The sequence below is a fragment of the Echeneis naucrates genome, chromosome 15 (assembly GCF_900963305.1).
Source record: "Echeneis naucrates chromosome 15, fEcheNa1.1, whole genome shotgun sequence".
In the NCBI taxonomy this organism is placed as follows: domain Eukaryota; kingdom Metazoa; phylum Chordata; class Actinopteri; order Carangiformes; family Echeneidae; genus Echeneis; species Echeneis naucrates.
In genome coordinates, this window is record NC_042525.1 from 5,322,179 (window position 1) to 5,336,408 (window position 14,230).

The 14,230-nt window shown below is 39.6% G+C and overlaps 1 protein-coding gene across 1 annotated transcript in view; it reads left to right on the plus strand.

The window, feature by feature from the left end:
• The first annotated feature begins 9,100 nt into the window (after positions 1-9,100).
• The window catches only part of cdh23 (cadherin-related 23), a 129,906-nt gene continuing 124,776 nt past the window's right edge, over positions 9,101-14,230 (plus strand). Inside the window, exons 1-2 of the mRNA XM_029520420.1 lie at positions 9,101-9,179; positions 11,766-11,840. Of these exons, the coding sequence (XP_029376280.1) occupies positions 9,101-9,179; positions 11,766-11,840 (154 nt within the window). The remainder of the gene's footprint in view (positions 9,180-11,765; positions 11,841-14,230) is intronic.

A 14,230-nucleotide genomic window follows, 5' to 3' on the forward strand; every position in this document is an offset into this window, starting at 1 on the left:
CGCGGCAGCGACGCAGCGCCAGGTTAAAGAGAAACTACAAAATTTGAGAACCTCACTGTTAATTCTTACAGCTCAGATCGGCTGTTATTTTTCAGTATACAGCTCCTCATTGTTATTTAATGTAGAAATGCCCACATGTATTAAATATTTTATGGAATGTCACCTCAGTCTTCATACAGCAATTGTTTTATAGACAGCTGATGCAACAATGACTTTGCAGAGTAATGTAACCGATTTTGACTTTTAAAACCTTTAAAAGATTATAATTTTTTTTTGTTGTCCAAATTAGTCCAAATTAGAATTAAACTGCAAAATTGGTTCTTGTAGAATGTATAAAATATTGACAAACCTAGGAGGGTGTTTGATATTTTTCCTCAGCTTACTTACAGCGTTGGATCCACTGCTCACCGGCAAAAGCTTTAATGATATTGAAAGTCTAATGTCGCAATCGTTGTGCAATTTTAATGTATCAGAAAATGCGTTGAAGTTGGATTTTACTTTTTTTTTTTTTTCATAATTTTATTTATTTGCTTTCCCCCACTAAATTACATAAGATGTATGGCGCTTTTTTTGCAGGTTCGTCCCCTTAAGTACACCAGAAAATAGTTTCTTTATGCTGCTCTTGTCAAACCTGCAACAATTTCAAAGCAGTCTATACCACAGATACGTGCTGTGCCATACATACTCATATTATAAGAATGAGATTTTATATTATGTGAGAAACTGCGTCTGTTTTAGAGCATGCCTCTGACACTTGCCCTTTCTGAGTGTCTGTCACTCTGTGAATTCGTTCACAATACAAGGTAGGAAAAAAATACTGAAATAGAGAGTCTATATCTGACAGATGCCTTGACTGACAGGCTCAAATGAAACTCAATATGAGGGATAGAGGACTGAATCGCAGATACTGTGACTACTGGACAATCCTACAAGGTCTCGGCCATGGAGCAGAAAGGTATGAGAAGAGAAATGGATGGAAGGGTGAAGCAGGTAAAGGATGATGGAATGGTAAACTAGTCAAAGCGGAAAATGGTGAAAAAGCAATGTGCGATGTGGAAAAGTAGTAGATATTAAAATGAAGCAGCTAATTTTTCCTGTGATGTTGCCATAATTCCTGTAGCTCATCCAAACTGTGTAAATTGAGTGGAACCATTGGGATAGGGTTGGCATGGATTGCCAGGTGTGAAAGCATCTGAATAGTCAACATACCTGCTCCCGAGATACTATTAGGCAGAGATGGGAAAATGTAATTTTTCAAGTTATTATGTGTGTTTGTGTTTAAACCACTGCATATATTCTGGATATCACTTTGGAAAAGGGAACTCATAGAGTTGAATTTGACCCTTTTTTTGGGGGGGGGGGGGGGGTGTGGTTTTTTTTTTTTTACTGCAGCCGCATTTTAAGTGAAGGATTTTTGCTGACGTAGTAATGCACTGCTATGGTCAGAGCACAGTGGTCTCTATATGACAGCTTTTCACACACAGTCCGCAAACCATGACTGTCCATTTTCTCTGTTCTAAGATGGTGTTGGTTTCTGCACAACATTCCTGGTAATTGTGATTATGATCATTGTATGCTTCCCACTTTTTGCCCCTCCTCCCCCCCCCCCCACTCACATCTCTTCTGGTCCAGCTCTGTGTGGTCATTAAATCAGCCAAGCAGAACTGAAGAAAACAGGTTGGAGAGGAGGGGAGGGCTGAGAAGATGATTCTGCTCAGCCAGTTGTATTACAGATGAACTCCCAGTTCGTTATGGATGGGAAGCCATGTTTTTCTGAAGTTGACATGTTGGGAAAAAGGCTCAGAGTAGGTCTTCTCATTCGACGTCCCTTGTCAGACAATATGATGTCTTAAATAGATGGTCGTAAACCCAACTATGTATTATAATCCTGTTGTAGCCCATTGCTACTAATCCCTGTGTCCTTGTATTGATTCATCCCTGTGCAAGTGTGAAACCATTATGTTGGAATTTGAAAATTGGAATTTCCTGAAGGAATGGTAGGAGGCTTTTTATTTTTCACAGTTAAAACATTGGGGATTCATTGCTAAGCCGCTAGCATTTACCACAGCGAATCGTATTCTCCGTTGGAAATAAACCGTGCTATGTAACACAAACAAAACAGCAATTTAATGGCAGCTTTGTTGTGTGACAGATCCTTCTTGTTGGTATTTACGCATGGAATGCTGCCCTGAAGTGGAGCTGAAGAAGCATGGAAAGAGACAAGATGGGAGAGACAAAAAGGGTGACGTTAGATTGGAGGCAGCACTGAATGAGGAGAGAGGTGAAGTGTTGGGATGCAAAGGTCATCTCTGCTGAAGGAAAGCTACTAAATGGTGTGTTTTGATCTTTCAGCTGAGATACAAACAGTCAGCTTTTGGTGGGGTGGGATGACAGTGCCCCAACAAAGAGAGAGAAACAAAAGGAGATGAATGAGTCTCTACAGACTATCAGCTGCCCTCTGACATAGCTGTCTGTTTGTTGCTTGATGAACACACAGTGCTTTGCTCGGACAGCTTTGCCAAACTCATTGCAGTGAGAAATGGCCAACTGAAGACAAATCCAGGTAAAACAAACACACATTTAAGGGTGATATCAAAATTTGGGAAAGAATCAATGAGTTCCCATTATGGGAGCTTTGAATTTGTTTACTGTCATGACATTTGAAAGAGCGAGAAAAAATTTGATGCTAAATTACAGTATGAAACAGGAGAGACTCATTTCCAATACGTATCATTGTCTCATTAAAACTGTCAGGGTTACATTAATTAGAAAAGTAGAACCAAGGAGAAAATTGGTGCAATGGTATGTTGATCTGAGCTTCTTCTTTTTTTTTATAATCAGTAGATGGATGAGAGGAAAAGGTCATGGAGTGGATCATTATATTCTCCCACAAAACCATAAATGATAGGTTCAAATCAGAGCGCTAGGGCTGTTTTGTCAGTCTGTACTCAGGGGAAAAAAGAGGTGGTAGTAACAGACATGATTACTTGCTTCCCTTCCAGTGCACGTTTCGGAGAGTTCTCAATCTCATTTTTGTGACTATTGGTTCCTGTTTTCTACGGAATGCCACTTTTTTGTTATTCTCCACGTCTTTTATATTTGAATTCAATGGTTGCTAATTCCTTCTGTAGTAATCTTTTCTCTAATATTAAGAACACACACTTTGTCAAAAATAGTCCTAGGTGTACAAGGTGTACAATTTAACAATATAACTCCAAGTGTAATCAACAATCCATGAGAGGCATCTTATGGCCTTAGTCATAACTTTAAATTGAACAGGATAAAAACAGAATGGAGGTGCACAGTGATCAGTGTCTGTTGAGATGCTTCATCCAAGTTGTTATAAATGGCCTCTCTCAAGGAATGTGCACTTGCAATGATAGCAGAAATTGAGACAGGTTGGGGTTGAATAATAATAATAATAATAATAATAATAATAATAATAATAATAATAATAATAATAATATTATTATTATATTTATTATTATTATTATTTATTACTTAGTGTTTCCTCAAATAATTTGAGCTCTTGAATTAGAAATTTCCTGGACCATAATTATCTCAAAATGAATACTTGTATCTGTCACATCATGAAAGAAACATCTGTGTTTTTGTTCATACTGTAATAATTTGTATCCTCATATCCTTTAAGTATATGATTGCATATTACATCTTGTGTCAATAGCCATGCAATCCTACGATCTGGAAGTATTTAGGTATTAACACTTCCTACTTTCCGAGGAGTGTAAATGACACTCAGGGTGATCAGCTGATACACAAATGGCTTTTTGAAGACTTTCATCATTGTAGTTAATGTTGAATTGGGAATTTACTGATTAATTTATCCACAAAACTGGCAAGTAATGTTGTCATAAACATCTTAACTGCATCTTTACCGTCGGTGTCTTTAATGCATTTTAATGTTCCTCTTACAGACAGAGCTCCTCAGTGTTGACTCTTTGAATGCAGGACACTTGAACGCAGCTGTGCCTCGGTGTGTGGCACATCAGGCGGTTTCTAGCCTTCTAGTTACTCCCGCTATACACTAATCAACCCCCGCCCCATATTTACACACGCAACAGGGTGTTTCTCAGCATAGGGCAGGCTGCGTATGAATTGTGCCTGTGCAAGCGTTTTGAGGGGGGGTGTAGTAATGCGGCACCTTGCAGTGCTCCCATCCTGTTTCTGATAATTACCGTCTCCCCGGGTCCTCTGTAAACTGCCCCTTCTCTCCTACAGTGTTCGGTGAAGCTTTCTTATCACTTCATACAGGATAAAAGAATCCAGGTAGCAACTTCAGTGGAATATCAGACTGTGTTTTGGCGTCTGTCCTATAGTCCCTTAGCTTCTGTTTGCTGGTCACGGAGTGAGTTATCTTCTGTTGCGTTATAATCTCAAGAAGTCAGTCAGTGGGCACCTGCTTCGATTCTGCAGACACTGTTCTTCATGTTGTATTTTGTAGTTCATCATTTGATTCATTTAGTGATGCTTGGGTAGGTAAGCTTTTGTGTAATGTTAATAAATGACTCGCATGTGTCTTTAAGAATTGCATTCTGGTCACTGCTTTAGCAATAAACCAGTGTTGCTTTTGAGCATTGCATGCTGTATGCATTTTTGTGTGCTATGTGCCGTGCAGCTGTCTGTTGGTGAATGGAGTGATAAGCACAGTGGTTGGTAGACTTATCTGTCGGTGTCCAAAAAATTTAATTGCAGGCTTATCTTAGACTTCTTTTATCAATAGTTCAACTACTAATTTGTTCACACATCAGCCCCAACAACTATATATTACCCAATCAAAGTGAACAGTTTACTTAGCATCAGTGCATGGTGCCAGTTTGATTAGAATTTCTACTCACAAAGTACAACATGCTCTGTAGTCCAAATGCCAACATGTTTATATTGCACTCTTGTCATATGAGTGAGGTTTGCTGAGTAAGACATTCAGAAAGTCATGTCATGTTGGAGATGAAGAGATCAGGAGGGCGGGAAGGAAGACATTACTCAGCTCATCAGAGCAGTGCTGTCCCTCGCTCCTCCCTGACAGAGCCAAATGTCTGCTAATCTGTCTGTGATCACCGCACTAATGAGTGATGGCTTTTCCGTGAGGACAGAGGGCGGGCAGAAATCTGCCATTGATTTGCTGTGATAATCCAGATTTGGCCCACCACTCCCCCGGAGAAGGGCCCTTTTGAGGTTAAGGCAAGTCAGACACAATTGCCATGTAATCAATAATATCGGCTGGTGTAAGCTAAGAGATCGAGCCATGTGGGCAGCCAGGCCTTTCTCCACAACTCATAGCAGGTCCAGGTATTACTCTGCACTTTACACTGCCTTAATCACACATTACTGTCAAATAAGCTATAGCACCACCACTCATTAAATAGACCTGGATCTCAGCCAACCTAAGCTTGGCCCAGTGGAACTGTATGTACTCCTATTTGTCATTTTTGGCCTTTCTTCAAATCTGGATCTGGGGAAGGAGCTTGGGCATATTAGTAAGCATTGCAGGTTTAAATATTGGATATGATTTAATGAAGATGAAATTGTTTTTGTTTTCAAGTTCATAAAAACTTGATCAGTTATTAATGGCTATCTTAACATTAACAAAGATTTTTGTAAACAGAAATAGCTTAGATGACCCATACTACACTTTGGCTGCTGAGATACAGTTGTGTTGGACCCACACTTAACATGACACAACAATGCATTGCCTACAGCAGACATGTATTTGTTGTGTTGACATTTCACATCAGGGAACGGGAGGCATAATTATCTGCCAAAGCTTAGCCCAAAGAAAATCGTATGTAATTGGACAAGCAACACTGCGTGGTACATAAAAAAGGAAGACATGAGCCAGTGTAGATAAGACCAAGAACTGGGAAGAGAAAGTGATAGATGGCTAAAAACAGTGAAAAACAAAGGACAACAGACAGAAAAAGGCAAGTCTGGGGAGAAAGGGGCTGCTACAAGATGTTATGGGTGAAGGGGGTGAGCATAAGATGAACAGTGACTCTGACAGAGTGAAAGAGGGGGTGAAGAAAGTGAGGGATTGATAGATGGTGACAGTGGAGTCAGTGGAGTGGGACAGTGCTGCAGCAGGGCCCTGATGCACTGAGGAACAACTTCTAACTTACCCCTGTCCTTTGCACTTTAACTGCCCCAGATGCACAACGGATTGACTGGAACGTTTCATGCTTTTCTCCCGATAGCTGGCTAACTATAAAGCTTGAACATGCTTTTGCACCAATTCCCTCTACCTCAGAGACTACAGCTTTCATTTCATTTATGGAATAACACTAGCACAATGTTTGCCTTGATTTTCTTGATGTTACAAAGTGTTTGTATACGTTGGTTTGTAAAGTTGCTGAATCAGTTTGTATTTTCAATTATGCTCATTTATGGAGCACACTCTGTTCCTATTCAATCTGTCTTCAATTTTATGTTTGACTCGAGTTAGAATTTGTTTGTCACCTGCAGTTCAAGTATGGTTTTATCAACAAATACATATGGAAACTGACCTCACACTCATTGTGTACTGCTCAGCCAAGTTTGATAGCAACTTCCTACTCTTCCTGTGCCACATTGTTACTGAAATGGCTGCAAAGTGGATACCTGAATCACTCAAGTAAAAACCTTAAAGCAACAAATTAAATTACCTTCTTTCAATGAATTGTTACGTGGTAGAAAAACACAAGAGTGGAATTAGGAATGTAGTCTACTGAAAAACAACAAATTGACATACAAGGCATTCAGAAAGTCAGTGTAGCCAAGTCACAAAGCATTTTTTATGCTGTCTCAAGGTATTTGTGTTGTGGATTTTTATTTTATTTTGACATTTTCACTTACAGTATCCAAAGCAGTTTTTTAGAACTTGGCAGAATAGGTGGAAACACACTTGTAGCCACTGGGCACACAGGACAGACTTTCAACACAAGACATTTCCAATGAAACCGGCTGCAACTGATGTACTTTCTTTCTGAAGATTCCTGTTTCTTTTGGAACTTAAATCTTTGAATATCCTGACTCAAATTCAGTTTAGTTTTTGGAAAAATTGCAGAAAAATTGTAGCTGATATTTCAAAACTTGGATAAACCTAAATTTATCTGGTAAAATGTCCAGGATAACAATAGAAATGATTGCAAATTGGGTGAACTGGCCCATTTAATTTAAATGCAAGCTCTTCTCAAACCAAATGCTGTCCGCAGTTTATACAGAGCCTGTATGTATGTGTATCAAATAAAGAAAGGCATTAAATCAACCTGGAACAATAAAACTTCGATCATCATCACTTTTAATTTTCCCAGGTCAGTGTGACCACCTAGTGCTCTAGTTATAGTAGTTTATATGTAACTTTATGGGGGTGCTTACTTTGTGAGAATGTTCATGGCTGAATGGATGCAGCTGCAGCAGAGCTTATCTTTTCCACGACTGACTCAGCTCTCTGAAGCCCCACGTCTGTCTTAACCAGTATCCATGACTCATATTCACTCAGTCGTCATCTCAGAAATGTCCTTTAGCATTTGGAAGATGGATTGTTGAAGAGGCAGGTGTTCGTTGGTGGGGGTATTCCTGTATCTTGTACTAGAACTGAGAAATTAAAACAGTTTGATAGGCAATCAATAGCAAGAGTGGATTCTGCTTAGAAAAGCACTTAGCATGTAGAAATGATAAAGAAAAGACAACATTTTCATTGTTTCTAATCAACAAACAGGAAAAAACAAATTTTCTGAGTGGATGGTTTTTTATTGATTGTGTTCATCTATACTGATCATCTCTATTCAAACTTCAGAGAAAAACATGACACGTTGATGTTTTGCCTTCGGGTCTTGTAGCAGGTGTTGGAGGTTTGAACTTTTTATGTCAGTTCTTAGATAATTTCGGCACTCCAAGACATGCCACCTCAGGTGTGTGTTTTTGTTTTTTTTTTCCCCAAGGAAAGGCCAAGTTGTGGAAATGTAACATCTATTTAGACTGAACTTTCCATTGAGTCAACATAATACTCTCCACCAAAGGCCTATAGGCATATTTCAGAGGATAGGAAAGGAGGAAAGGGCATGAGATGAATGTATGTGTACAAGCAAAAAAAACAGAGAAAGGAAATGAGGAGGGAATGGAGTTAAAAAAAAAAAAAGTAGCATCGTCACGCTGGCTGTATGGCTACAGAGAGAGAAATGCAATAATGCCAGGGAAACAAGAATCTAAATGAAAACAAATGTGCCCATTGAAACGGACACTCATGCAGAGCTAATATAAATGCATAAATACAAACACACACACATGTATGTGTGTACACACACGATAACCAATGACAGCCTATTCTTTACCTTGCATCTCTTTCTCACTCACCTGTACAGTTTGGTTTCTTGGTCTGAATAGAATCCATCACACACTGCATCTCCAATTGAATCACAGCAGCAGGACAGCGAGCGGCAACACAAAGCAGCACATGCACGGTATTTTATGGCTTATCACGCTGTTTCCTGTAGCCTATTTCGCCTTCATTAGATAGTTGAAGGACACGTAGTTCTGTCTCTGCAACAGTTGCAAGCAGTGGGCTTCAGCGAGAAGGAGAATTTTGAAAGGTAACCATTTTAATTCAACTAACCTGTCATTGGTTTAGTTTTACATTTAATTAGTGTCTTTGATGCTTTCTTGATTAGTATTTGGTGATGAATACACAGAAACTTTTTAGCATTTTTACATATTGAGTGTCATTTTTTTGTCATTCATTTTCACATAGTTACATGTTTCCTTTTTGCACAAGACATTTTTTTTTCTTTTTATCAGATAATTAGTGGTGCAATTGCATGATTATGGCTTTTAAACAGTGGGTCTTGTAAATGAACTGTTGCTGTGAATTTGCTTTCATCAACAACCCACACTAAACGCTGACATGCACACACACCTGCTTGAAGCATGGTGTTTAGCAAATCTTTTTTCTGTCCAATAATTATACCAATCACTTCTCTGGTTACATGCTAATCACCAAACATAAAGGAGCTGAGCTGTCTTCGGATTCTTTCTTTATTAGGTAACTTGTGTATATACACTGCTGTTTAAGCTTAACTGTCTTCTGCATTTGCATTTGTTTCATCAGGTGATGTCGTGGCGTGCGGGTGGCAGGATGACATTTGCCAAGCTCCTCCTTCCCTTTCTAATTCTTCACTCCTTCTGTGAAGGTGAGTCCTCCAAAATAAGACTGTCTATTAAGCCACAAAGACTTTGATTTTGTGTCAGAAGTCCTTTACACTAAGTAATTTATACAATGACAATGCCTGGTGTTGTCCATGCAGTTGAATTTTATACATGCCAATGTAACATCTTTGTTGAGTTCTTTGTTTTGTTTTTTTTCTTAGCATTTGTATTTGTGTGTGTGTGTGTGTGTGTGTGTGTGCGCAAAGCTGTGAATTAAAGCGGAATAATTGATAAGGAGTCAGTCAAATGTCAAAGATTTAAGACCATCTTTCTTAGTCAAATACAGCATTTGGAGTAGAAGTGGCTTTATTAATGTGCTTATTGTTCACTTGCTAGAACATGAAGACCCTCCATGGAGCATGATTTGCTAGCAGGATTTTACAATATCTGCTGTGTTTCTTTCTCGGTTCTTCATTATTAACTGCATGAAAACATTTCCTCTCTTACTTTGTTCACATGTATTCCCATGCCTGTTCTCGACTTGAATGCCCTCTGCTTTAAAGACTGTACATGTTCTATTTTTTTTAACCTATTGTTAAGATTCCTTCAGTGTTCCTTTCCCTCTGCTTCTCTCTAAATTTGTCTGCTTTGCATAATGTTGTAAGGTTATTGTTCAGCCTAAAAATGACTTAGAAGTTTTTGCCTCCTTGCAGAGCCTGTCTCCATGATGGGTTTAGAGAAATGGAGATAGTGAAAGAGCTTAGATGTTGTGGAAAATCACAGTACCTGTCTCACAGTGACAGGCAGGAGACACCTCCAATCACACACAACTCTGAAGCAGCATGGAGAGTTATTAAGTGAATGCCACATCCTCTTTCCATCAAACACAATGAGTTTATCAAGGCTTTTTTGATATCTTAGGAGTCCTTCAGCGTCTTGCCTTTCACCTTGTATTTACTTTCTGGTACTGCCACTTTCCTCCTCTCGCTCCATCCTTCTCCTCTGCTAACTTTGTGCAACCCATTAGCACAGTGACCCCGTGCTTCTCTTGAGCATTGCCTCCTTGATCCAGCAAATTGGATTGATGATCATTGCTCTGATTATTTTGTAGCTGCAATCCATCTGCATTCCAGTGAGCAAGCCTAATGCAGTGTCTCTCAGTAATTAAGCCACAGGTATTGATGGGAACTAGTTAACCCTCCTCACTGCCTGGTATCCTGAGAGAATCACTCTGTGGTCTTGGCACCTATAAGAGCAATGCTGGCAAGCCAAAGATGAGCAGCATCCTCTGAACAGACAGGCGCATGGCTGAATGAAAAGCTCCCACTTTCAAAGCGCTGATTCACTCCATCAAACACTCACTTCAAACAGAGTGGCCTTGCCTTCTTTTGCTTCTGTGTCTCTGTGGTCTGCTGCCCAGCTCAGCTGATCAAAGAACGTCAGCTTTGTTCCCTGATCTTCCCAACCAAACATCTTGTATCACACTGCCTTCTGATACGGAAGCCCTGCCCAAAGTAGATGACGATTGAACCTTTTAACATGCTCTTGAAATGTACTATTTTATAATTGTATTTTCTCTCCCAATCAGAAAAATCCATAAGAATTTGGCCAATAATGAAATACATCCATACTTCATATGTCTTAATCACAAATTTAAGTTGGCTTTATACCTTTATTATCGGTAATATTTATGAGAGGAGGGTTGTACACATCTTGGACAGGTTTCCAGTCCATTTCAGGGCCCACATAGACATTCTTGCTGCAAGGCAGTAGCTGTGCACCAACTTGAAAACCTGACAGAAGCAGAATTAAAGAATTGAATAAGTTGGCAGAACCAATAATGAACACCATGGCTTATTTGTCCTAATGATATTTCCTCAACAGATCTGCAGCTTTTATGTATTTTAGGGTTCCCAAAACACAGGCTGAAGCTCAGAGGGGACCGAGCGTTCTCAGTTGCCGCCCCAAAACTGGTGAACGAACTGCCGCTGCACATTAGGCAGGCCTCTTCATTGTCCAATTTTAAAACTCTTTTTAAAATACAACTCTTTTATTTGGTTTTTAACACCACTTTATCCATTATGTACTATGTTTTATTGTTTTATTTTTTTTGTTCGTTTGTTTTTTTTAGTATTCTGTCTTATGTCTATTTTAATGTACAGCACTTTGGTAACCTTTGTTTATTTAAATTGAGCTTTAAATAAATGGATTGGATATCTGTGCTAGAAATATGTATGAAGTTCTAGGATGGGGGTGGATGATTGAGAAAAAACCTGAACCCTTTTCAATACTGTAATATCTGCCTTTTCGAAAGTTCCCATCATGCTGCAGGTTTTTTATTTCAGCTACTGTAATGTAATGTTGTGCACTGATTATATTATATTATACTATATACATTGTCATCCACTCAAAATACCTTCAACCAAGATCTTGTGGGTGGAGGGACTGTATGTTGTTTGCGGAGTAGTTTGAACCTGTCTTACATAGATTACCTTCAGTAATTAAGCATAATGGGTATTATTTATGTGTAAATAGCATTATGCATAGCTTCAACATAAAGACTCATAGCACTGTAGTTGTTTTGAAATATACTCATGATTATACTTTTTTTTTTTTTTTTCTCATCACAGGCTCCAACCAGCCACCACGTTTCCTCAACTACTTCTTCTCTACCTACCTTCTCATTTATGAAGATATGCCTATCGGTGAGTGTCTGTGCAGTACCAGCATGTTGTATTTGAAGTATCTACATTGTGTACACAAAGTACAGTAAAGCTGTGTTTCTGAAGAGCTTTGTCAGCTTGTTCCCTGCAGAGAAATGCTCTCTCCTTTTCATCCCCTGAATAGAAATGAAGAAAGAAAATAAAAGATAATAGACACTGACGGTGACAGCAATGGATGTTCTCCACCAGGATGTATGTGTTCATTTGTTTGGTGTATTCGGCTCGTGTCCTTTGGAACCTCCTTCGCAGTTGTCTTCTTGATTCAGTGTAATATTTACTGGGCATAGAAGAAGTAGTATGTTTGGGATATTTCAGACCCTGTTGTTGATCTTTGGTCAGATTTGCCATCTCCCTGTTATTATAAGCTTTCTCATGTGCTGAGCTTGCTTGTGTTAGGTTGCTCTTCAGGTTGGGTGGGGCTTTTGGCAAGAGTGTCAGACATGGTTGGATTCCTGGATTCCTCCTGGATCTATTTTCCTCCCCCTCCCCTTATTTATTTTTGGTCATTTTTGGTGGTTGCAATGATTGACAGGGCAATTTAGAGATGTCTGACTTTTCATCATCTTTGAGGGTGTCAGTGGCTTGGAATTAAAATCCTTTATATTGGATTGATTTTCTTCAAAAAAATTTTAAATCACATGACCTTTACACTCTGCAGGTCTGTCAACACACCTACTCTGAATCATGGAGCATTCACTTGTCAGTTTTGCTTGTTGGGTACTGTCTCGGGCCCAGACACCATATATATATATATGGCCTTTCTCATATTTTGGGGTCATGATGAACGTACAAAAACAAGCCTCCATCATGATTATTAACGCAGTCAACCATTGCCTACAGCATAATCTCCATCATCATCGCTGTGGTATGTTTTGCACTGCTGCCAGGAAAGGTTACAGTATCCCACTGAGCAGACAGTAAATCATCATTGTCATGATGCCAAACACCATTGCCCTCATAGCTGCATACTTTGGAACTTTATACAGCAGTACTAAGCAGTCTCTGGCAGAGGGCCATTTCTCATCCAGTCATCTGGTGTTCTAACCAACGAAGGGCATGTATGTGTTGGTGGGTGGTGCTGCTAATTCCCCCTAACCACTCTGTCCAGGTTGCCCTCTGGCCATGAATCATTGTGTCCTCTCATCAGGGAGCTGGGCTTCAGTCCAGCAATGCATTCCAATGGTCCAGAGAGCTGTCATTCATGTCCCTGGCCCCCGCCTGTGATTGCTTCTTCAGTGGTATGATCATGAGGGTGGGTTGAGTGATTGGACAGTGACAATTTGTCAAGATTATTGTTTATTAGGCCAGCAGATGTCCTCGTCGAAGAGGCCCTCTAATTCATAAACACATGAATACACACGCGTGCACACAGATTTGTTTCACTACCCTGTGGGGAATAACCTTACCCTAACCTTAACCATCACAATGACAGCTGAATGTGTAACCTGAATTCTTCCCTTAACCCTAAGACCATTTTGTGTCCGCGCTGATGGCAACACACACAGCCAAGTGTTTGTGTAGTTGTTCTTTCTAAGTAAGTAAAACAGAATTTTCATCCCAAATTTTCCAAAATTTTTTCACAAATAAACTCAAGATTACTTCTCATTTAGTAGACTGCCCTAGAAGAGCCCAGTAGCAATTTCAGTGCAGACATAATTCTTACTTTCTATTTGAATAAAGGGCAGATTAAAAATGCATATTTTCTCATCTCAAAGTTGAGTACAAAGATTGTGCATTGAATAAAGGATTATTAAATTGGGCTTTCAGGGCACAATGGACTAAGTGTAATCATATTCAAAACTTAATGCCATCCGCTTTACTTCATTAAAAACATTTTTTTTGTGCAAATTAGACGAACTTAAATGAGTACCTGTCTAACTGATTGGAAGCCAAAGTGCATGACTTGATCGGGTGATCAAGTTTCCACAGTCACTCTAATTGACTGCATTCATCACCGAGTCCTGCTAATGCTGTAACAACACAGGGTTCACGTGAGCAGGTTGTGTGAGGTGATACCTAGAGTGTGTGTGTGTGTGTGTGTGTGTGTGTGTGTGTGTGTTTTATCACAAATTGGCTGACACATGTACAATAGACCTATTGATGTAATAACAAAAGAGTAAAGCAGGCTTTCTTCAGTTACGCTGTATATATAGTATTTGCACTCTGCGGCCTTCTCCAGGCAGCACATCAGTGACTTGAGCGCTTCACCTCTGAGCCAGTTGCCTCAGCTCCTTATGGCAAACTGGAACGCATGATTATTTATCAGAGATGAGGGAACATATCTAAACACAGCATGGATATTTGATCTGAGATTTGACCTGCTCGCCTCTCCCTCTCACCAGCACGGGGTTTGTTTCAAGAACCGACACGGG